This window comes from Arvicola amphibius, chromosome 1 (genome assembly GCF_903992535.2).
Source record: "Arvicola amphibius chromosome 1, mArvAmp1.2, whole genome shotgun sequence".
Lineage (NCBI taxonomy): Eukaryota > Metazoa > Chordata > Mammalia > Rodentia > Cricetidae > Arvicola > Arvicola amphibius.
The window spans coordinates 133,551,001-133,576,481 of record NC_052047.1 but is presented as its reverse complement, the minus strand read 5'-3'; the positions used below and the strand labels follow the sequence as shown (position 1 = coordinate 133,576,481).

Sequence of the window (25,481 nt, the reverse complement as noted above, 5' to 3'; positions counted from 1 at the left end):
ACTCTAGGCTGGGAAACAGGAGCATACTGGCCAAACATATATATGTCTTGTGCATACGCCAGAACTCATCCGGGTGGGTGGTACCCAGTTCTGCAGCTTTCCTTATATTGTATTAAGATGGGGCTCTCACCATGTAACTCTGGCTGGCCCAGAGCTTACTCACGAAATAGACCAGGCTGGTCTCAAACTCAAAGAAATATGCCTACCTCTGCCTCCCAAGGACTGGGAGTAAAGGTGTGTACTAATGTGTCTGGCAGAAGCCAATTCTTAAATCAGGAAATAGCAACTTAATGAAGATTCAGCAACAAAGGCACTTAAGAAATATAACTTTTAAAATTGACTATTTAATTTCTATTAGATTTATTTATTTTATTTTATGAGTGTTTTGCTTGCATGTATGCCTATGCACCATGTGTGACCCTGGTGCCCGAGGAGGTCAGAAGATGGCATCAGATCCACTGGGACTGGAGTTGTGGACAGTTTTAAGCAACAATGTGGTGCTAGGAACTGAACCTGGGTCTTCAGCAAAGGCAGTAAGTGCTTTTAGACACTGAACCATCTCTCCATTCCCTAATTAATAAGCAAGTAAATCAATTAAAGTCTGCTTATTTGTCTCCAGAACACCAGAAGGTACACTGGTAATGAAAGAACCACCACTAATGACTTAAAAAAAAAAGACAGAAGTTTTAGGATCACAAAAAACTTGAAAGGTAGAATAAAGATGCCACACACACCTTATACGCAGAGTCTTCCCCTCTACCGTCCCCACCACCCATCAGACCGATGAGCCTTCATGGCTACATCCTTTACCTCTGAAGTTCATAGGTCATGTTAGTGTCGACGCTTGGTGGTGAATGTCCTGTGGGCTTGGACAGATGAATTATTTATCATGAGAGTATTTCACAAAACAGTTTATTTTGTGTCCTACCTTCTCGCCCTTCTCCTCCTTATCTATCTCCCGGAAACCACTGATGACTTCCCACCCCTTCATAATTCTGCCTTTTCCAGAATGTCATCGAGACAAATGCCAATCCTATGCTGCCTTTCAACAGCTCCTTCCACACGGTATTCTGCATTTATTTTGCTTTATTATGTGTTTTTATGTCTTGATAGGTTGTTTCATTTTTTTAAAAATTTAAGTATTTCTTTTATTCATCTTGGAAAATGAGTACAAATCCCTAGGCATTTGTGACGGGGGACGATAACTGAAGAACGGGCATGAAGGAGAAGGGAGAGGGGGCAAGTGTAAACATCACAATGACTGCATCAGGTCCCTACACAGGAAGGAGAGAGTGGGGTGGGTTCAACTGAGAACTCTCATCTGAAGGGCACACCATGCTGAGGAGGCCTAAGATGAAAGCTGCTACCAGTTTCTGTCCCAGGGACACACGTAAGACTTGAAGCAGCTGGCTGCCATGTTTACCCTGCAGTACCAGCAGTAGGAAGGCCTCAGGGACCATGATGGTTAGCAAAAAGAACAGGAAGGAGATGGTGGCTAGCTACAGGGAGCCACTCTTGGAAGTGTCTGGCTGGGATTGGTCCTGTCCTCACTGGAGGCCCTGAGTTGGCCTCAGAACGTCTCTGAAGCTCAAAGGGATCCAAAGAAACAGAGGTGATGTCTTTTTGTCCGACCACTCATCCCTGTCCCCCTCCTCAGATGGTTTAATGTGGAGTTGGTTCTGGACATCATAGTGATTGCGGATGGAGGCCACATGTCAAACCACAGTGTCATTGCAAGACTGAGGTATCACGTGTCCTTCGGCATCAAATACCGTATGTTAGCCAGGGTCATACACAGGACTTGGAAGTGAAGCACAATTCTTTTGGGGTTGTAGAGGGTCAGCAGATATTGGGGACCACTCCCTCATATGTCCTGAGTACCAAGTCTGGGGAAAGTTCAGCATCAGGACAATAGGTCCTGAGGAAGGAAGGGTACCCTACAGCCCATGCAGGCTCTGGATTTTAGGACACCAGTCCTTTCAGGAGGACAAGAGAGCCTTGGTATCTAGTACTCATCAGTTTCCTTCAGCCCGCTGGTGACCAGGCCAAGAACTCCATCATCCTGAGACAATTTCTTTTAAGTGTGGAATGATTCACAACTCTGGTTAGGTTATCACTTATTTACCAACTGACTTACTGACAGGTATCTTGGTTGCTTCCTCCAGACTTTGGCAACTGTGAACAGAGCCACTACAAACATCCACTTGCAGGTGTTTGTGCTGTGTGGCCAAACTCATGGGCTTTTCAGCTGCATTGGGAAAATATTAGGAAGGGTATTGTAATGTGCTTGGTAACGGCATGTCTTATTCTCTAAGAAACAACCAATCTGTTTTCCAATGTGGCTGAGTTGCTTTACATTTCCACAGCGAAGAACAAGAGCTCCAGGGGCTTCCCATCTGTGGCAGGTCCGCCATGTAGAACGTTGGGATTTTGCCACTGTGGCAAGCATGCCGTGATGATTTCCTGTTCCCTAGCAGCTCCCATCTGCCCTGTGGCCATCTGTAATTCTCCTGTGGCGAGGATTCTGTCAAGGTTTGGGCCCATGTTTTATTTTTCCTATTTAAGAATGTGTGTATGCATATCTGTGCGCGTGTGTCATGTGTATGCAGGTGTCTAGAGGACAGAGAGAGCATTAGAACCTCTAGAGCTGGGGGTTGTGAACAGCTCAATGGTGGATGCTGGGAACTGAACTCAGGTCCTCCATAAGAACACACACTCTTGGGCTGGAGTGATGGCTCAGTGGTTAGGAGTATTGCCTGCTCTTCCAAAGGTCCTGAGTTCAATTCCCAGGAACCACATGGTGGCTCACATCCATCAGTAATGAGATCTGCCTTCTTCTGGCCTGCAGACATGCATACAGGCAGAACACTGTATACTTAATAAGAAAAAAAAAAAGAACAAGCACTCTTGATCATTAAACCATCTCTCCAAGCTCTGGGACCACTTTTTGATTTGGTTCTTGGGGTAGTTTGAATTTAATTGCCCCCTATAATCTCACAAGAAATGGCACTGTTAAGAGGTGTGGCTTTGTTTGGAGTGGGTGTGGCCTTGTTGGAGGAAGTGTGTCACTGTGGGGGCGGGCTCTTAGGTTTCTTAGGCTCAGGATGCTGCTCAGTGTCTTAGTCGACTTCCTATTGACTGCAAGATGTAGGACTCTCAGCTACTCCTGCAGAACCACATCTACCTCTATGCTGCCACACTCCTGGCCATGATGATAATGAACTGAACTTCTGAAACTGCAAGTGAGCCATGCCTATTGAATGATTTACTTTATAAGAGTTGCTATGGTCATGGTGTCTCTTCACAGCAATAAAAACCCTAACTAAAACAAAAGTTGGTACCAGGGACTGGGGTGTTGCTGTGATAGGCCTGACCATGTTTTAGTTTGGAGTAATGTAGTCTTTGGGAGCTTGGGTTAGGTAAGCACTGGAATGCTCTAAGTGCTGCCTAATGGGACAATTCTAATAGGAGCATGGAGGACAGTGGTGCTGAATGAGATTTGATGAACTGTGGAGATCAAGAGGTCTCAGAGGAGAAGAGTCTTAGTATGTGGCCTGGACATTGATCTTGTGATATTTTGGTGAGGGAAGTGGCTGCTTTTTTTTGCCCTTGTCCAAAGAGTCTGCCTGAGGCTAAAGTGAAGAGTTTTGAATTAGTTCCATTGGCAAAAGAAATTTCAAAATAGCCTAGTACAGACTCTGTTGTGTGGTTACCAGTGTTAACTCTGACGGAGATTTCTAATGAAAAGGAGCAAGCCGAGCAAGAAAAAAATACTTGGGGAGAAAAAGAGCATCAGAAAGTGGAATGGAGCTAAGTCCTGTTAAAGGAGATGAACAGGTTAAGAATGGAATAAAGGGAGTGGTGACCTCAGATCAAGATCCCACCCAGCTAAGTTTCCAACTTGTAGAGAGGAGCTAAAGAAAAGCTTAGAGCCTGGCGTGGTGATGCAGGCCTTTAATCCCAGCACTCAGAATGCCTAGGCTGGTGGATCTCTGAGTTTGAGGCCAACCTGATCTATAGAGCAAGTTCCAGGACCACCAAGCTTAGGCAGTAAAGGTAACAATAAAAAACAGAAATCTGGTGCAGATATATTTGAAACAGTGGACCAGCTGCTGCCACATGGTTCTGGGGTTAAGGGTAGTAGAAGGGGCTATGGAATTTGTCCCTAAAAACTGCTGAGGCCAAAGCATGGTCAAGGGGTGTCCCCGAATGGAGGCCTAGAGGAGAGGCCATTGTGTAAAGTCCTGATGTTGAAGCCTGGATTGCCTTAGAGAATCCAAGATGTTCGAGAGGCCAGAGTTGTGGGACACCTGCTGAGGAGAGCTGCTAGCAGGGAGTGGAATCAGCCCAAGAGAAGAAAGTGTGTTGCGGTCAACAAACCTGAACAGAGTTTGATCTGAAGAGCGTTTTGACCTCAGACATGGAGATACAGAGTTTGGAGTTCACCCTGCTGGTTTTCAGTCTTGCTTTGGACCAGTATTTCCTCGCTATTCCCCCTCTCCTGCATTTTGGAATGGTAATGTATGTACTGCGCCATTATATGTTGGAAGTGTGTGATCTGCTTTTTGACTTTGATTTTTACAGATGATTAAAGTTACAAGATTTCAAGAATCTCAGGAGAGTTTGACCTTTGGACTTAAAAATTTTGCTGAGAGTGCAAAAGGCTATTGGGACTTTTGAAGTTGGACTAAATCAGTTTTGCATTATGATAACGTTCTAAGCTTATAAGAGCCAGGGCATGGGGTGTAGTAGTTTGAATATAATTGGCCCCCATAATCTCATAAGGAATGGCACTATTAGGAGGTATTGCTTTGTTAGAGTAGGAATGACCTTGCTGGAGGAAGTGTGTCAGTGTGGGGTAGGTTTTTGAGGTTTCCTATGTGTCCAGTATCTCAGTAAACTTCCTGTTTCCTGCAAGTTGTAGGACTCTCTGAATTTTGTTCTACGCGCCTGTTCTTTTGACCAATACTGTGCTATCCTGATCACTGTAATGTCATAGTTGAGTCCAGAGGTTGGGCAGTGTCCGTTCTCCAGCACTGTTCGGTCCCTTCAGTGCTGTTGTGCTTAATCTCATTGTTTTACTTCTCACATAATCTGTAGGATTCGCTTGTTAGTATCTAGAAAATAGCTTTCTGGGCAACTGGAAATGGCTTGCATTGAATCTATAGTTACAGTAATTTGTGAAGAACTAATATCTTGATAATCCCGAGTTTCCATGAACATACAATATATCTCTGTCTAATTAACGTTTTTTGATTATCCATGTTTTGTAGTTTTTCTCAACTAGATCTAGTGCATATTTTGTTAGATTTGCACCTGTTTCATTTTGAGGGGTATTAATATAAATAGCATTATTATTATTTTTTTTAATATCAAATCCCACTTGTCCCTTGGTGGTTTACAAGAGACTGACCTATTTATGTCTCTCTTAGGGTCCTCATTGTTGTCTAGGTTCTCTGGGATTATGATTTGTAGGCTGGTTTTCTTTGCTTTATGTTTAAAAACCAGTACATGTAATAATTGTCTTTCTGGGTCTGGGTTACCTCACTCAATATGATGTTTTCTAGCTCCATCTATTTTCCTGCAAAATTTAAGATGTCATTATTTTTTCTGCTCTATAGTTACTCCATTGTATAAATGTACTACATTTTCCTTATCCATTCTTCAGTCGAGGGACATTTAGGTTGTTTCCAGGTTCTGGCTATGACAAACAATGCTGCTAAGAACATAGTTGAGCACATGTCCTTGTGGCACGGTTGAGCATCCTTTGGATATATACCCCAAAGTGGTATTGCTGGGTCTTGAAGAAGGTTGTTTCCTAATTTTCTGAGAAATCGCCACACTGACATCCAAAGGGGCTGTACCAGCTTGTATCACCCACAAACTCCACCCCCAACACTGGTGGTGACTCTCAGAAGCTGCATCTCTAGAGTTCCCTAGCTCGATGAATCAGTGAGTTCACTGGGGCCTGGGAACTGAAATCCCTAAAATAACAGCGAGTGTCATCTCTCCAGGCCCATTCTTTTTTAAATTGAGATTGTAATTTGAACACTTTACTCCCTTCAAACTCTCCCATCTACCCTTCCCCCTTTCTTCAAATTCATAGCTTCCTTTAAAAATGTTGAATATATATGTGTATGCTTATATACATATATATTCCTGAATATAACCTGCTCCATCCATATAATGCTGCTTTCAGGGCTGTTTGGTACCGGACAACTAATTGGTGTGCTCTTCCCTAATGAAAGTCACTTCTCCCGTGCCCAGCTGTCTCTAGTCGCCTATGGTTTTGTGGAGGGTGGAGGCCTTATGGGATAGTCTGTCCAGGTTGGCGTCTTCACTGGGGTCGTCCTTTTTATCTTACATTTGGGCTGTCATGTTGGTGAGACTTTATGGGTGTAGCTTTTGATATTACTAAGAGAGAGAGAGCAAACTCCTTGATTCTCTGGCCCCTGCCATCTTTCCACCCCCTCTTCGGCAATGTTCCCGAAGTCTTAGGAGTGGAAGTGTCTTGTAGATCTATCCACTGGGGCCTGTGCTCCACAGCTCTGCACTTTTATCAGCTGGGGTTTTCTCTGGGCATCTCTGTCTGTTGCAAAGCTTCTTTGATGAGGGGTGAAGACTACACTTATCTGCGGGTATAAGGGTAAATGTTTACAGACTGTTGTCAGAATAGCGGCTTAATAAATTAGTGGTCATAGACTGTCCTACAACAACCATGACCGTCACTAGCACTGAGTAGTTAGCTGGGTTTTCAGTACCAGGAATAGTATCTCTCTTATTGACTGAGTCTTAAATCCAATGAGAGAGCCATTGGTTACCTCCAAGGCATGTGTAGCATTACTGCACCCTTAGGGTTATCATACCATGCTGGTGTTGTTGTGGTTCACAGGTGTAAAAAGCCTTTGGAAGGATGTCTTCTTGTCCCGTGAAAGCTAGTCTTCAGGGGAGGGAGCACTGAGATCAGTTCCAGCTCAGGGATCTCTGGGCCCTGTTTCTAAAGTCCATGGTGTCTTCAGCAATAGGGACTTACCTTCTGCAGGGTAACCAAGGCCACAGCAATAAGGCTGTATGTTTTGGGAGTCTCTTGGACAGCCCTGGTCAACAACTCAAAGGAGGACTTCTCATGTCTGATAATGGGGTTTTTGTTAGGTGGTTTTTGGCTCTTGGAGGGAGCAACATCAGTCCAGATGGGAAATATTCATCAAAATTATATGTGCATTTATACATGGAGTCATGTGTAATAGAGTTTTCTGTAAATATTAATAGTATGGTTCCTTGTGGTCCCTTCACCCACCCCGCCTTTATTTACATCTTCCACCCTTCCCTAAGGAATCCCTTCTTTCCCCATCTACTCCTTCAGACCACTTGTATTGAGTGATTCCCTTTTTCCCACCTTCTTCTTTATTACCTTCCTCCCCTCCCTAAGGAGTCCTCCCTTTTCCTATTTCATTGTTCAGATCACTTGTTCCCTGCTATTCCCCTTTCTGTTGTTCCCCAAGCCTCCTATCCTGACAATGGTCCCATTTTACTTTTCTGATTTCTGTAGTTATTACAGGCTATACATTCACACATGAAGATTTGGAGCTAGGAGCCTCCAATGAGAGAGAAGATATGAGGTTTGTCTTTCCTGATTACCTCTCTAGTCCCACTTTAAAAAAGTAATTGAAAGACAAATTTGAACTTGTTTGGTCCCAAGAATCTGACAGCCGTCTGAGATCTTTTCTGAATGAATCTTATACACATTTTTCAAGTTTAACTCAAATATTCTCAATGTGATTACTGTCCTTAGACCTGTGGAAGACAGTTCATGTCTTAGGCTGCCTCAGACCAGAAACAAACACATAATAATTCTGTTCGCTGGGCGTCACTGCTTCATGCCAGCAGCACATCATGACCTGGAACCCAAATATCATTCTCCCAACTAACACCTTTCAAGTCACCAGAGCTCCCCCACCCGCCTTGTCACCAAAGAGTGACACAAAAGGAGGCTGCATCCAAACACAGAGAATACCAGGAAAAGTTGGGATCAGAGAGACTACACCAGGATAGGAAGATTTTCTCAGCTAGAAGACAAATTACAAACCCGTGGAGCCCTTTCTCTCGGATGTCAAGAATGTAACAGATTCTTGTGTAACCAGTGATTATTCCCCATGGCACTGAGCTGATCTGGCCTGCCCGCTCTTTGTGTTTTGTTGGGCAGCCCCAGAGGCTTACAGGAATTGACATGGCTTTGAAGCAGTTTTGTAAGAGGGCTGAGCAATAGCTTGCAGTATTAATAGTTTGCATCACTCTCTCTTAAATTTGAGTAACTGTAGAGGCCTAGTGTTAACACTCACAGAATAAATTCTGTACGTTCACTTATGGACACTGAATGCCAAGTCTGTGAACGGTTCTCTCTCTCTCTCTCTCTCTCTCTCTCTCTCTCTCTCTCTCTCTCTCTCTCTTTCTCTCTCGTCATAAAAAGACAACATTTAGTTAAAATTTCAAAAGTGACATGTAAAGATTCAGCTTTGTGTAAATAATTTATAACTTTAAATGCTTTAGAAGAAAAAAACTATATTTATTATTTAAAATTTTACGTGCATTTGTGCTTGAGAGTATGTACAGTGCACCGTATGTAAGCAGGGGCCTGAAGAGGTCAGAAGAGGACATGGGATTTTCTGGAGCTGGTATTAGAGGGGGCTGTTAAGCTGTCCTGATGCACATGGTAGAAACCAGACCCTGGTTCTCTGCTAGGGCAGCAGATGCTCGTAACTGCTGAGCCTCCAGCTCCAGCCCCCAACTGCATTTTAAATTACATTTAAAAATAATTCCTGTACCATGGGCGCATGGAATGATTATATTACAAATAAAGAATGTAGCAGTCGAACTCTGAATAGAAATGCTAGAAAGAACAAGCCCATCGATAGGGCTTATAAGTCATTTGCTAGCTCTGGTCCAGAGCGTAAACCCTCAGAGGGGACCTGCAGAGAGAGTGGAGGCCTCCGGTGTCCTCTGCAGAAATGACCAGGTGACCCTAACTGAGGTCCTAAGATGGTGCAGGAATTGGACACCAAATTTTTTTAGAAGCCAAGTGAATAGGACAATGGCTGAGGAGAAAGAGGTGGATCTCCAGAGAAATGACATAAAAGCCTCAAACCAAGGAACCAATTAACCCTGAACACAAGTGCATTGCCTGCTCCTGTTGAACCCCGCTGGACATGAACAAGAAAGCGGGAGGGCTGCCTGTCAAGAGCTATTCGCAATGCCAGCAGGATGTTCTGCCCTTTGCCTAGAATGTGCAAGGCTTTCCTGGAAGGGAGCAGCAGGATGCTGCGGGGGGTTCATTCAGACTTGGCTTCTTCATCCCCTATACTACTAGCCAGAGATGCTGGGGCCAGTTTGTTCTGAAATGTTTGTCCTTCTGGAGATTGTTCTGACTGCTGAGGCCCAGTAGAAATTTCATACTAAAACGAAAAGAAAGGAAAAGAAGAATCAGCTGGAACAAGATAAACATCCCTTAACTTAGGGTCAACTGAGTTAGGAAGCGTGCCAGCTCAGACGCACCATGCCCACACTAAAGTGACTTCTGAGAACATAGAAGCTAACAATCTAAGTCCTCTTAACATAGCGTTCAAAACATAAAGCTCATGCCTTTTTTTTTAACCTTTCCCCCTTTTCTTTTTCTCCAGGTTCTATGAACTCAGACTGCCTTGGAACTTGCTTTGCACTTCAGGCTGGCCTATAATCTTCCCACCTCTACCTTCCCAGCAGGATTTCAGGCATGCGCCGAAACACCTGGCTATATCTGGCAACCTTTCACATCAATACACTTCAACCTGAGCAATTCCCAGGACTTCCTGCCCACTGGGCAAGCGAAGGTATTATAAAACACATTTGGAAATGAGCATTATCCATCAATAAGCATATTTTTAGCTTTTGTGCACTTAGGGAAAGCCATTGGCTGGGAAAGACAGAGTATTGCTCCGTAGAGGAGTTGTAGATTGATTGCACTAGGGCTGACCACTAGGCTGGATGAATACCGTGACTTCTAGCAAAAACCCTTATCATCTGCTGCTACTCTATTGTTAGTTTGCATCTCCAAAGGGGGAAACATCTCTAAGAGAAATGGCTGGATTTTAAAACCTGAAATTGTGGCAACACAACCTAGCAGCCCCTTCCTCACAGTTCTCTTGATAAGAGGGGACCGTCCAGCACAGCAAGTCAGCGGAGCCTCCCATCTGGGGATGGGAGTATGGTGAGTGAATGACCCCTGATTGGTTGCACAGACCTAGGAAAGCGGTAGGTATTCGGCTTCCCAGAGACCCCTGGGGCAGAAGTGAGGCATCTGTGAAGAATGTAGAGAAAGTAGAAGACACCTGCTCCCCTTTCTTTTCCTTAGGCAGGCCTGGTTTCGGGGAGCCCTAGGACTTACTGAGTGCGTCTTGCTGGATGACAGTGGGACGGAAAGGGAAAAGGTGTCTTTGGGACTTGAGAACCCTTCTCAAGCTTTAGTGTGGTGGAGTTCCCAGGGAGGCTTTAAAGCAGACAGATTCCCCAGCTCTGGGCCAACAAGAGGACTCATGGCATTAGAATGAGTCTTCTTTTCTGTTTGTTTTTCGAGACAGGGTTTCTCTGTAGCTTTGGAGCCTGCCCTGGAACTAGCTCTTGTTGACCAGGCTGGCCTCAAACTCACAGAGATCCACCTAGCTTTGCCTCCCAAGTGCTGGGAATACAGGTGTGAGCCGCCACTATCTGACTTGGAATGAGCCTTTTAATAGAAGCATTCTTGGTCCTTCCACTCTTACTAAAGGCTTCGTGGGACTCTCCACTGTACCGCGGATAGACTACCAGGTTTTCCACCTCGAGCCTTCTCCTGCACTTCAACTCAAATTTCCAAAGCCCGCTGGACCTCCTGCAGGGTGATCAGGAGATACTGGGAGTACCGTTCCACAGCCTGTGCTTCTAAGACACTTGTCACTGCTCTAAAGCACAGAGAAAAATGGGGCACAAGGACAGCATCAGGATAAAAGTGGTCATTTAAGGGAAGAGAAGCCAGTCAAGAGGAGGCCTCAGGCACAGAGTGAGGCTTCAGGAAGAGCCATCTGAAACCACATTAGTTGGGATAGATAGAGCGAGCTACCAATTGAGGGTAAAAGGAGAACTTCTGAGTTTAAACCCACCTATAAAAGTGAAAGCAGACAAACAGGGATTAAGGAATAAGGAGCAGGCTATAAGGATGAGGACCTACCATGGCAACCATGGTCCACTTCCAGGCAGAGCGGTGGCTCACGGGAATTTAGTGAGTTAGCTTTATGAAACAGGGCTGAGGTCAGATTCACAATGCTCCTGCCTCAGACTCCTGAGTGCTAGGACTAAGGTCAGGTCTCACTACACTAAGCTGGGAAATTCAGTTTTTAAGGATGGGGAGATAAGAACATATTTGTAGATTAAAGGAGGGAGCCAGTAGGATTACAAATAAAACCAAGAGTGAATACAGCCCAGCCTCCAGAGGGAGGGAGTTTTTTTTGCTTTGATATTCTACCCAGACAGTCTGACTGACTGACCTTGTCAGAGAAATTCGACATAGAGGCAGTTATCCAACTAAAAGGGTTGGACGACCCTCCCCTAAAAGGAACTGTTTTAGGCTTTGTAGCAAGAGTCAATGTTAAGGATATTGTGTATACTTAGATACTGTTTTAAACACAGAAACCTATTTTTATTTGAGGATATGTTGTGCATTTTAATATCTATTTGCAAAAAAAGAAACCTATTAACTTATAGGTTGTGATGAAAATAGGCAGCGTGAATAGGAGGTGCATTGGATTTTGCTCAAGTCATATCTCTGTTGTGGAATATTATTTTAAGATGTGTTACATTTGTTTATGCTGTGGACCATTTGTTTAATGATGCGAAGACGAGTTGCATTCTTTTATGTTGCATTGGTTTAACTCTGTGAGGTTGTGTTACTTTGCCTGTCTATGCACCTGATTGGTCTATAAAGAACTGAATGACCAATAGCGAGGCAGGAGAAAGGACAGGCGGGTCTGGCAGGCAGAGAGGATAAAGAGAAAGAAAAGAACGTGAGGGGAGGAGCAAGAAAGGGAAAAGGGAGAGGATGACACAGGGTCAGCCACTCAGTCACCAGTCAGCCATGGAGAAAGAAAGGTATACAGAAATAGAGAAAGCTAAGAGCCCAGAGGCAAAAGGTAGCTGGGATAATTTAAGAAAAGCTGGATATTTAAATAAAAAAAAATAAAAAAATTAAATAAAAAAATTAAATAAAAAAGCTGATAATTCAAGAAATAAGCCAAGCTAAGGCTGGGCATTCATAAGAAAGAGTAAGATTGTCTGTGATTTATTTGGGAGCTGGGTGGCGGGTCCCCCCAAATAGAAAGTAAAACAAAACAAAACAAACAAACAACGTATCTCATTCACTCAATTTAAACCAGGGACCTGGGTTCTCAGACTAGAGACTTTTGGGAATTTCTTTTTTCCTCTGTCCCTCCCTTTCACTCTTGTATGTAGCTTTACCTGGCCTCAGACTCACGGCAATCCTCCTGCTTCTGCCTTTCTAGTGCTGGGATTACAGGTTCGCATCCCAGCTCCCAGCTTCGACTTGTTGGTTTCTAAGTCATGCCCATGATTACAGCTTTGTCAGTTATTCATATTTATTTCTATTTGTTTTGCTTTGTATAGTTCCCAGTTATGATTTTAGGGACAATAAAGCTCATGGCTGTTGGATCTTCTTGGTGAACTCCTCCTTTTTATGAGATATTCTTTAATATCAGTTTTGTCTTTAACTCAGTTTTGTTTGATATTAACAGTTATTATTTTTGTTTTTATAGCATTTGCAGTCTTTTTCCATATATTCTAACTTGCTTTTCTTGTTTTAGGCATTTCTAATTCCATGTAGCTAGGATTTAAAATTTTCCTTTACTTCATCTGAATATGGTTAAGAATATTTATTTATTATTATATGCATGAGCTTTGCTTGCAGATACGTGTCTGATGCCTGTGGAAAGTAGATGCGAGAGCACTGGATCCCCTGGAGCTGGTGTTACAAGTGATTGTGAGCTGCCACGTGGATGCTGGGAACCACACCTGGGTCCTCTGCAAGAGCAACAAACGCTCTTAACTGCTAACCCATCTCTCTGGCCTCCTCATCTGAACACCTCTTTTATTTTTCCCAAGTCAGGATTTCTCTTTGTAGCTCTGGCTGTCCTGGAACTCGTTCTATAGACCAGGCTAGCTTTGAACTCCCAAGTGCTGGTATTAAAGGTGTGTAGCACTACAACAAGCTATCTGAACACCTTTTAATTAGTAGGTTCAACCCACTTGCATCTATAAATAGGACTCTGTGTGCTATTATTCCCATCTTATTATATTTTTTCCATTTACCACGTTTTCCCTCCTCCCTTTTTTCCCCACAGTGCTGGGGATGGAATCCAGAGCCTTGCATATACCAAACGTTCTACCACTGAGCAACATCCTCAGTCCTATCATGATTTCGTTTTTAAGGAAGTTGCAGCAGTTGGATTTTTACTGTGAGTTATCTGTACAGATAACTGCAATTCAAACACCCTGTAATTAGGACTTGGCTTTTTATCATGGCCTCTTCGGGATAGCTCTTGGTGACCACCCCCTTAAAAGGTCTTCCGGTTCAAGAGTCAAACATGGCATATAGTCTATTTGTACCAAACCCAGCAGGTAACAGTTTGGCGTTTCCTTGTGTCCTTTTCAGAACCTTTGGTTTTTTTTTTAACTGCGGTCGTTCTGTCACCCTGTTTACCTACACCTTTATTGGAGATCAAAATCCAATGTCTCATATATGCTAAGCAAGTGCTACCACTTAGCCACACAGCTCAGGTCTTCCTCACTGTCTCCCAAACCCACACACCCATATTTATTTACTTAACTTTGCAGGCTTTGTTCTTAGCTTGACAAGATTTGAACCTCTTCTGCGAAGAATGATTAGGTAAGAAAGGATAGTTAGTAGTGGCATTTTAGCGGGAAGCCTCTGAAGAGGAACAGCCTTAATGACTCGAAGGACTGAAAGTAGGAGAGCCTTAGGCAGGTTCCCCTCAAATCCTGCTATGGTCATGAACCAATGCACACACTATTTAAACTCTCTATGCTTCAGTCTCTTTATCAGTACAGGATACATGAGCAGCCCCTCATGTATTGCTGTTGGCAGGTGTCAAGACTAGAATGGAGCTGGGCACAGGCATGGTGATGCATGCCTTTAATCCCAACATTCGGGAGACAGAGTTCTCGAGGCCAGCCTGGTCAATATTAGTGAATTCTAGGACAGCCAGAGCCACATAGTATGACCCTGTCTTCAAAAACAACAACAAAAACCAACCAAACAAAAGGCTGCAGAATGACAGTTGGGATGTGCTTGCTAGTATTTCAAAGAACTCCTCCTCCTTCATAGGACTGAAATTGGCACTCTTCTGCTTAATATTTTTGTGAATACACATTAATAAAAACAGCAAAGGGGCACTGAGACAGATGGGCACACCTTTAAATAAAGGACTATTTATTTTTGTAATGATAGTTCAGAAACCATACCTTGGATGTAGCAGTCACAAAAAAGCATTTCTGAGTGAAAACTTTTACAATGCCTAGATTTTTGAAACGGGTGTAGGAATCAGGAACACACAAGCTGGAATCTCTGTAGCTCTGTACTGTGGCGTGTCCCTGAGTAACAAGTGCAGGGATATAAACCTACAGACGTATTGCTTTAACACACAGGCATACACATCCCCTGGGTGATATCTGTGCTGGGAGGAGGTACTCAAAAGCAGAGGCCTCTCTCCTCAAGAGCTGCTTACACTGCAATGGAAAAGGAAGAAAGAGTCCTCTGGAGAAAAATTTTTTTAGCATCATGAACTTAAACTTGGTCTCTACTTCAGGACCTTTTCTCTGAAAACAAACAAAACTGTCTTACCTGAGAAGAGAGCATTGGCATGGTGGACATAGGCATTGTGCCTGCCTTTCAGGATGACTACACTTGTCCTTCCTCTGTGTGACAATTGTACAATCGAGCAGCAAGATTCTCCAGTTCATTTAGAGCTTTATCTTTCCATTCCCCATAGAACACTTATTTTGTAACAATGAACATAATCTGATACATACTGTTAAGATGGAACTTTCACTTTATGACAGATCAGCAGAAATACCTCGCAGGGTATTTCTTTAAAAAAGCAAAACAAAACAGTATAGCGATGTCTAATGATCTCACACAGCCGTCTTCAGAGCTGATGTCATGGCTACAGGTCAAGGGCCTTTGGAAAGTGACTGATCAATCACACTACTGAAATGTTCATTTTTTTAAATCAGATAAACTTAGAATAAATCAACAACAAAATAAAACAAGGAGAAACCCCAGAGTCTGTTGAACAGTGACATCGCTTGGTCATGGGAAGAAGACTGAATTTGAGTCCGTCTATCTGAATTCTGAGAAAGCAACCTCGGTTAAGAGTCCTTCACTTTAAATTGACAGAGCTACCTTTATGGTTGTCTACAGTCTTTCTAGGGTTAATCTTCCACGATCGTCAAATCTCTGACATTGATTCCTTGATTCTCATGTGGTAAAGTGAAATCTCTAACAAAGCAAACTCGGCAACCAATTCCACCTGTACACACCAGGTTGGGTCTTTATCTCCTGTGCCCCATGTGATCGCAGTCCTTACATTAACAAACAGCTTTAGGTTCCCTAGCAGATACAAACTCAAAGTACATAGTTGCATGACAGATTACAAAGTCAGGGGAATCAGAAGAAAAATCATAACGGAAGAAATATGAGTAGACCCCAAGACATGCTCTTTGGTAAAACAATACAAGTAACAGAGGAAGGCAAGTTGGTATGTTAATTATACTAATTGCTAATGCATATTAACTATTCTTTGTGAACATGTGTAAAAGATATATACAAAATTAGAACTTCATGGACACATTTAAAGTCTAGATATGTAATTGTTTCTGGTACTGGGAGTTGGAACACGGTATTTATCACACACCCATGTGTTTCTCATTCTAGAGAAGGCACGACTCTGTTTACCCATACTGACTACCATTGCATTATCTGTAAGTCCACATAATCACAGAAATTAAAGATGCCTGAGCCCTCTCAGGGCACTGGCTCCATCCCTTGCTTTTCTTATCAGACCAATCTTTCTGTTCTGAAAGACTGGCTGAGGGGCTTTCATCATTTTCCCATTTGAAAGTCAAGTAGACTTTATCTCTTTGGATTCAAGGTCTAAGTTTGTCCCATTTCTTCCTAATGTTTTAATGGAATTCCTATCTCAACTGTATTTATACAACCTTGCATATTTAACTATGATTTGCATTGTGGAAATTAATTTAGCTCAATAAACATGACTGTGCAAAGCAAAATTACTTAGAAAATGTTAGGTTTTCTTAATAAACATGACCCTTGTGCAAACGCACTGGAACACTTTCTGTTTAGCAGTAGGCATTATTTTAGCGCCTGCAGGAGCCTGGGGGCATTTCCCACATCTAACCTGTGGTGCTTCCTCAGGAAATGTGAAACTCACCTACTTCTGCTTCTCTCTCCAGAGGACTCAGGATCTGCAGCTAGAGGTCTTCTCCTAACTAAAAATTCCTGACACCCATCGATGGCTTCACCAGCTGGATATTAGATTAGACATTGCCTGTTTGTCATTTGCATTGTGAAATATAGATCTCGATCTTTACAAATATAATTTTTTTAATATACTATATAAACGACTATATACATTTATACTGAATGTGCCTTTTCAGACTATCTAGCCTCTTATTCTCCATTCCTTATGAGATTGTGATATTATTTCCTTTTGGGGGTAAAATATTTCTCTTGACAATCACTAAAACCAAAATCTAATTTCTCAATTAATTACTATTTAGGATAAAGTCCAATAACCAAGTTTGAAGGGAAAAAGAATTAAAAGACAGAAATAAATCATACTACTGAAGAATAGTGCATGATCTAATGAATATTATAACTGAATATCTTCATATGATTAAGCCAGATTATTTAAACTTTATAGTTGAAAACTAATATAGGGATATGTTTCTAAATGACCTGTCAAAGGTATCATGTAATGCAAATTTCATATAGATCAATTATAGCAGCCAAACATACTGCTTTTATTGGTTAAAATAATATTTTGGGCTTTTGTTGTTGTAAACTATATGGCCTACAAGTTACATCTTTATTTTCTACTCTTTCTTGGATACTAGACCTGGGAGTTCCCGATTTCCCAAATAAATTTTATCAGTTTCTACCTTGTTTGGCAACTTACCACTGAATCTATCCAGTATGGAGTAAAAACTGCCCACTGTAACATATGCTCCTCTGGCTCATGCCGCAGCACAGAGATTTGGTAGGAATATAAAGTGACCATTTCTGTCAGCAATACCAATATTTGAAATGTGTTCATCTTTGCAGATGCTGGTACAGTGAAACTTCTGTGTACTCAGAAACTAGGAGGAGAAGCAGAAATGTGTACAGAAGTTTAGAGATAGTTTTAGAGTAGACTAGAAAGAGAACGGAACAAAAGCCAGGCCTGAAAACCAGGACAAGGGGCTTCATATAAAACACTGCAGGCTCTGCTGGATAAGGCACAACAGCTGGAATGATGTCATTGACACCAGAGAGGGGCCCGGTCCTTCAGGCGTCAGTATTCTGCATCAATGTGCTTTGCAATGGTGTTCAGCTGGATGTTGGAGGTTCCTTCATATATTGTACCTTAAAGGGGAGAAAAAAGGACAACTAGGAATTTACCCACAGCCAAAAAGACCCTTAAAAAACATGAGTGCTAAAGATACCAGCCCTGCATGTGCCATAAGTAACAGGATTCAGTGTCCAAAGTAATTCTGACCACGGTAACAATTTTCCATTTGATCTGCAGAGGACTAGAATCAGCTTTGAACAGCTGAGGATTTAGTTCTCAGAGCATCAGGGGATAAGCCCAGCTGCTTCTCAGGACCTGGCAGCTTTCAGAATTGCTATTTACTCTCCTCCTGCTGGTGGAGCACCGGAGCACTCGGGAATGATGAGGCAGCTAGCTGCCTTCTAAAACCAGAAGCCTACTTCAAAGAACACTATCAGACTACAGGAACGGCAAATACCGACAGTTTTAGCAATAGAAAAAAAAAAAAAAAAACAATGGACTTTGTCACAGATTTCTTAAAAGGTCCACTGGGGCAATTTGAGAGTCAATTCGATGTTTTTAGAAATATAAATTCATTTTTCTGATAGGACAAAGAAGGAAGAAATCCAGCCACGCAAAAAGTCAATAAATATACCACAGAGATTAAAAATGCTTTTACCTAAGCATTAGTAATACAAAATTGACACATACTATAGCCCAAACACCCACAGTGGCAAAAAAAACCCCCCACCCCTCCCCCCCAAAACAAAACCATCAAAAGTCTACTTACCAATCTTTGCATCTCGGAAGAATTTCTCCACAGGGTAATCTTTGGTGTAGCCGACTCCTCCCATCCACTCAATGCACTTACTTGTCGTTAGTCCAGCAATCTACCAAAGGCAAGTAGCAAATTACAGACTGGAAGTCCACACACCAGCGCATGATGAGCCTGTGAGTGACCGTTTCGGGAGCACAGATTTGCAGTGACCAAGTGGAAGGGCTGCAGTTATTGCGTGAGTCTCCACACCATTTCTCTAAGATACCCTATTGAGTCACAGAACTTTCCTTTCTTTGAAAAAGAAATCTGACTTGTTCATATGCACATGCTTTCTAACAGGGCATCACTTATCAGCAAACATTTATTGGGGGAAAGAGAAGCAGGACACTGCCCTGTGTTTGTAACACAGACATTAAACCAACTGACATAGAAATTTAAAAGCTGCAGAGTAGAGGAGCTTGTCAGAATAACTGTTGTGGTTTAGATGGTAAGTGGAGGAAATAGCCTGGCTGAGACCCTCAACACCAGGTAGGGGCATTACAAGTTGAGGAACGACATGCACAAGGCCCCATGAGAGGAGGGGCCCCTTGTTCTCAGGGACCAGAGACTTGGGTCAGGGTGAGCGGGAAGGAGAGACTAGAAGGGCACGCAGGCCTTGGAGGAAGGCAAGCAGTTTGACCACTGTAACGGATCCTCAAGGATGTCCAGATAGAGTCTAACCTCTAGGAACCAGATGTGCTATCCTACATGACAACAGAGGGGCTTGCAGCTGGGACTAAGTTAAGGATTTGAGGTAAGAAAATTACCCTGGGTTATTGAGATGGAGCAGGTAATCCCAACAGTGCTTCTAAAGGAGGAAGGATGCTGGAGGGCTACTCACTGGAGGCAGTTTGGCCACAGCACCAAGAGGGAGTCGAGAGAAACAGAGACCCCTGAATGTGCTGCTCATGAACAGAGACGAAAAGGCTATGAGCCAAGGTTGTGAGCAGCTCTTGGGAGCTGGAGCATTTCCCCTGGAGCCTTTAGACAGCCTTTCTGCTAACAGCTTCATTTGATATCTGCAAGGCCCATTTTATATTTCTGACTTCCCAAAATGGCAGCTGCTAAAACTGCCTATTTCAGGACACTAGTTTTTGGGAAATTTGCTTGCTATATATATATATATAGCACTGTGAGAAATTAATCTGAATATTGTTCCATTTATTGTGAGAAGTCACTGAAAAGTTCAAAGTGACAACACGGACACCAAAAAGACATCAAGACAGCAGTCCAGGGCCATGAGAGCAGGGAGGTGACCCAAGAGCTAGGTTAAAGAATGATGCAGCCTGGACAGGTAGTTGGGGGGGGGGGGGGGGGGGGGGAAGAAGAAAGGGAGAGAGGGATGCAAGGAGGGAAGGAGAAAGGAAGGGATGTGTGTGTGTGTGTGTGTGTGTGTGTGTGTGTGTGTGTCTGAAGTCTCTGGGGGTTAGGCTTTCTCTGGACATCCTCAAGACACCATTCAAATAGTAAAACTGTTCATCCCCCTCCAAGGCCAGCCTGCCCTTCCAGTTTCTTTTCCCCCTCTTACCTTGACCCCAGTTCACGGCAGTCTCTCCTTTTAGGAGTTGTAAGTTATAAGCATTTGTCAGCATATCCAACCTGTAGCCCAGGGGCTGTATGAACCATAGGAAAGCTATGAAAGCAGCCCAACACATGTTGAGACGAGAATGTCCAAAGGTTGGACACTCCTAAATAATCCTGACTCGGTGTCAAGACTGGGAGAGACCTCTCCATGATGTGGGCCAACTCTCCTGCCATAGTTCCACGTGTACACAGAGAATGGATATGTCCGAGGAGAAGGTATTACGCATGTAGATCATCTTTTCCTGGTATTTGAAATCTCATGTTCCTGTCATGAATACATTTTCCATGGCACTCACTTTACTCCAACTTGAAACCATGGGCCTGGCCACCATTCCGAGGAGGCCTCTATGCACTTGGGGTAGCGTGTTTTAACCTGCACTGGCCATGCATGAAAACACTGAGACACTGCGGAAGTAATGCTCTTTCCACAGCCGATTTACCCTTCCACTCTTCCACTGCAGGAAGCGGAGAGCGAACATTTCTTCCTTGGGGGATAACCTAAGCTCAACCAATATGACTTATTGAAAGTGGAGGACTAACAAGCTCATGATTAAAGACAAGGAGACTGAATAACTCCTTCTAGTTTACCTCTGATGCATAATATTTGGCCATAGATGCTTCTTTAATAAAGGGCCTTCCGGCTTCCAGGAGCCTGGCAGCATTGTACGTTAGTAACCGTGCGGCTTCCAGCTGGGTGGCCACCTGAGCCACTTGGTGTTGGAGCCCCTGTAACATTCAGACCCATGTTAGAAAATGACAACTTGCAAAACTCAGCTTACCTCTGACTGCCAGTAGGACACACAACGCTCACAGACTCAAAATCCACCCCAAAGGAACCCAAGCACATTCCTTTCACATACCTCAAATCTGCAATCGAAAGCGAAATAATACACTGTAGGCATTATTGTTGAATCTTTTTTGAAAAATTTCAAAGCTCATGTAATCCTGAACAAGGTTTGTTAAGGTTTTAAATAATGTCATCATAACGTTAGGTTTTAAAACCCTGACTCTCACATTTTCAATAATTACTTTTAACTGCTTATGATAAAAATCGAGCTTACATGAAGTCCCAGTATAACAAAGCAATCAAATATTATTTGCTTGATTGAATTAAGAAAATTTTGATTTTTGAACATGGCCTCAACACATTAAGTTGTTAGCTGTAAATTAATAAAAGAATATCTGAAGCACCAATTTTCTCCTGTCAAATAATTTTACTGATGTGAGTCGACTCCAATGTTCAAGAACAGATAGGAGTGCCAGGTGGTGATGGCGCCTTTTATCCCAGCATCTCGGGAGGGCAGAGACAGGTGGATGTCCGTAAGTTCGAGGCCAGCTTGGTTCCTACAAAGTGAGCTCCAGGATAGCCAGAGCTGTTACACAGAGAAACCCTTTCTTGAAAGAAAAGAAAGAAAGAAAGAAAGAAAGAAAGAAAGAAAGAAAGAAAGAAAGAAAGAAAGAAAGAAAGAGGGGAGGGGAGGGGAGGAGAGGGGAGGGGAGGGGAGGGAAGGGGAGGGAAGGAAAGAAAAAGAAAGGATAGCAGTTACTCTACTTTAAAAATTTTTAATTTTAGTGTGTGTGCATGTATATGCATGTGTATAGATGTGTGTGCATTTGCCCACGTGTGCTTGTGTGGGAGCAGAGAATGCTATTGTCTTCCTCTGCGGGTCTTTATTTTCGGAGACAGGAGTCTCACTGAATCTGGTGCTCGTTCTCCTGGCTGCCGGGTGGTGGCCTCTGGGATGTGATGCCCTGCACCAGCACTGCCATTTCAGCCTCACTCAGCTTCTTTCTGCGCTCAGGTTTCCAAGTCTGCCCAGCAAAACTTTATCTATTAAGCCATATCCCCAGCTGACATATATTCCATTTTTAAAGAATGACTTTTTAAAAAGCATATTTAAAAGTTACTATCACCGTGAAACTTGATTCCATGATGAGGTGGCAGTAGGTGCCTGCCAATGACTTAGTGAGAAAATCAATGTCAACTGTGGTAGTGATAAACAGTCTGCCAAGCCGCGCTGGGTGGGGCATGGAGGGGCATACTTGTAATCCCAGTGTTTGGGAAGGAGAAACAAGAGGGAGTGCCGAAGAGCATGTTCAGCCTGGGCTATACACTGAGGCCTTGTCTTAAGACAAAACAAACCCCAAAGACCCAATTTTCTAAAAATATAGCTTCAGTGTTCTACATACTGGGATGATTTTCATGCCCAACCTCTCTGGCTATTCAAGCATTCACTGTATGCTAGTTTTATGTTGTAGGACGGGAGGCACCACATTGAACTTATAGCCAGAATTCCTTGTCCTCATGATTTGAGTCTAAGAAGAACAGTCAACTAAATAATTTCAGTAATATGTGAGGATTAAGACATTCTCAATTAAAGTAAGTACTTAATAATCCCATTAATGAAAAGCCTTTCCTAAAGGAAAGGAGTGAAAACTAGGGGGGATTGGCTTATAAATATCTCATAGACTCTTTTCTTTCTGTGATATTTGATATTTACACTATTTTGATATGCACAAAGCCTATCATAGATATGTAAGGTATGAAGCATCACAATAAATGGGATACCTAGAAACTTATGCAGAGAGTATCTCCCTGCTATGACATGTCATCCCTTTCTGTGTTATGGGCATTGAACTCAGGGCCTTATGCTACATACTAAGCAGGCACGCTAGCATCAAGTCACACCCTCAGCCCACTATGACATCTTTTATCGAGGGAAATTAATTTCATAATCAAATTCTCTGCTTTGCTTTCTTTCCTTGTTTTCCTTCCTTCCTTTTTTGCCTTCCTTCCTTCCTTCCGAGATAATGTTTTGGTATATATCTTTCCTGCTGGCTGGTTCCTACTTGTTCTGTACCTGAGGATGGTTCTGAAGTCAAGGCAATCTTCCTGTCTTTGCCTTCCTCATACTAGTATCATAGGCATGTGCCACTGCACTTGGAAAATTTACCATTATTTTCCTTTACAACTGGTCTTTTTTATGTCTCACTTATGAAATCCTTTCTTACTTTAATATCATAAAAATAGTCTCCTACTTCCTTTCTAAAAGTTTAAACTTTTTTTTTTACAGGATTTTCTCTTCTACCATGTATCAGTCTGCACACATGCATGTCTGTTGCCGGCCTTTCTGTCTTTGCCTATTAGTCGATTTTCTATTAGTCAATTTTCCTGTTTTATATTTATGTCACTGTTCTATAGGTTCTGATATAGAATTCAGAGATTATAGTCATTTTTGCAAAACACCTTTGGGTCGATTAAGCCAGTCACCATAGTGTTTACTCAATGACCACAGAGGTACCATGGGAGGCAGAAAGGTAACAGAGGTATGCCTCCTGCCTTGAAAACCACCCCCCCCCAAAAAAACCCTCCTAATCGCTAGATATAGGTCCCCCGAGTGCACAGTAAACACAAGGCATTGCATGGAAAACATGCTCGAATCTATGCTGAAGAGTCAACTGAGAGACATAAAGGTGAACTGCCTAGGGCGATCCTTAAAGCTCTGGAGCCGAGGTGACAAGGATGCCAGCAACACATCTGGTGTGGGATGCCCCTCTGTATGCTATGAATATGTTCTATTTCTATTGGTTATTAGAGAAGCTGTTTCGGCCAGTGGCTTAGTAGAGTAAAGCCATGTGGGAAATCTGAACAGAGATATAGAGAGAAAGCAGGCAGAGTCGGGGAGACGCCATGTAGGTGCTGAAGGAGAAAGATGCCAGCCGCCAGCCAGAACCTTACCTGAAGGCCACAGTCTCGCGGCGATACATGGATTAATAGAAATGGGTTAATTTAAGATGTAAGAGTTAGCTAAAAATATGCTTAATTATAATTAATATAGTTTCTGTGTGACTACTCAGGTCTGAGCGGCCGGGAAACAAACAAGCAGTCTTTGACTACACACATTCAGGTGAAAAACAAGTCATTTTGGTGAGAAGATAGTCAGATATTACCCTACTAACTCTCACCAAAGCTTATATAGTTAATGATCAACCCTCCCCTTCCCCTTTGAGTCAGGGTCTCTCTACATAGCCCTGACTATCCTGGAACTATGTAGACCAGACTCACAGAGATCTGTGTGCTCTGCCTCCCGAGTGCTGGGATTAAAGGCATTTAACACCATGCCTAGCATGATCAAATTTCTTTTCTCTTTTTCTTTTTTTTCCTGAGAAAGGGTTTTTCTGTGTCCTTAGATGTCCTGGAACTAACTCTGCAGACCAGGCTATCCTTGAACTCTCACATCTGCTTGCCTCTGCCCCCCAAGTGCTGGGGATTAAAGACATGTGCCACCACTGCCCCAGCGATCAAACTTTTAACATCAAATTCCTGCCTTAAAAAAAACATACACCCCAATGGTTTTAAAAAATGCTTCCACTGTTAAACGCAGTAGTTTACCTAACCCCTAGTACATATAAAGAAACACTGACTCCTAGCTAACAGGGAAAATCAAAAGCCCCCTTTAACCTGTCTCACTGTTTGCCCTTCTTGCTGCCACCTGGAATCTATCTCTGTCTCTATTTTGAGACAGTATGCTACTGAAATGGAAATTAGTCTAGAAGCCATGACAAAACATCACAGCAGCTACACAGCTTTGGGAACCCATCTTCTATGTGTCCCGGTTTCTCTAGTGTAGAATGGGGGTGGTTGTAGGCGCTATAGCCACCAGTACAGGGCAAGCAGTCCTAATTTGAAAATCAGAAATCCAAAATGCTTCAAAATCGAAAACCTTTTGAGTATCTAGATGGTGCCACAAGTATAAAGTTCAACCCATGATATTTCGTTTCATATATAAAACTATTAAAAGCATTGTATAACATTACCTCAAAGCTACACACAGGGTGTATATGGAATATAAATGAATTTTGTTTAGATTTGCCTCACATCCCCAGGATATCTTACCATGTCCACAAAAATGGCCCAAACTCTAAAAACCTGAAACCTTTCTAGTGCCAGGCATTTCAGATAAAGTTGTTTGAGCTTGTATGCAGAAAAGCCAGGGCATGAACTCAAGAGATGGTGGACTTTTGAGGTGAGGAGACAGCTCTCCAGTGCCCACCATGGCATCCGGAACATATAGCAGCTGCCCCAAGGTCTATGGTTCTGCTTATGGAAAAGATTAAGGTGGCTACAAGTATATGCCATGAGACCTATTTCTCTTCCCAAGTAAACATCCTGGGGTGGGGGGGTCTCCTCCATGGCTTCCAACACAGGAAGAGGGAAAGCCCAAGAAAACAGAAAGAGTTTAATTATATACACCTGAAAATCAAATACTCGTTTGCCAAACTGAATCCTTTCTTTAATGTATGGAACGGTGTAGTCAAAACATCCTTGGGCCAGTCCTAGCATCTGTTAAAAAGAGAGACAGAGAAAAAAAAAAAAAAAACAAAAGATCAAAATGTATTTTGTTACAAGTTTGTGCTTTTAGTTACCCAAGTTGCAA

At 42.8% G+C, this 25,481-nt stretch overlaps 1 protein-coding gene and 1 pseudogene across 1 annotated transcript in view; both read right to left on the bottom strand.

Moving 5' to 3' along the window:
* Positions 1–1,274: 1,274 nt before the first annotated feature.
* LOC119827478 lies at positions 1,275–2,544 on the bottom strand (annotated as a pseudogene).
* Positions 2,545–15,044: 12,500 nt separating this feature from the next.
* Positions 15,045–25,481, bottom strand: part of Acadsb (acyl-CoA dehydrogenase short/branched chain) — a 47,042-nt gene continuing 36,605 nt past the window's right edge. Inside the window, exons 8-11 of the mRNA XM_038317724.2 lie at positions 25,298–25,387; positions 20,632–20,769; positions 18,433–18,532; positions 15,045–17,737 (exon numbers count right to left, since the gene is read on the bottom strand). Of these exons, the coding sequence (XP_038173652.1) occupies positions 17,667–17,737; positions 18,433–18,532; positions 20,632–20,769; positions 25,298–25,387 (399 nt within the window). The 3' untranslated portion in view covers positions 15,045–17,666. The remainder of the gene's footprint in view (positions 17,738–18,432; positions 18,533–20,631; positions 20,770–25,297; positions 25,388–25,481) is intronic.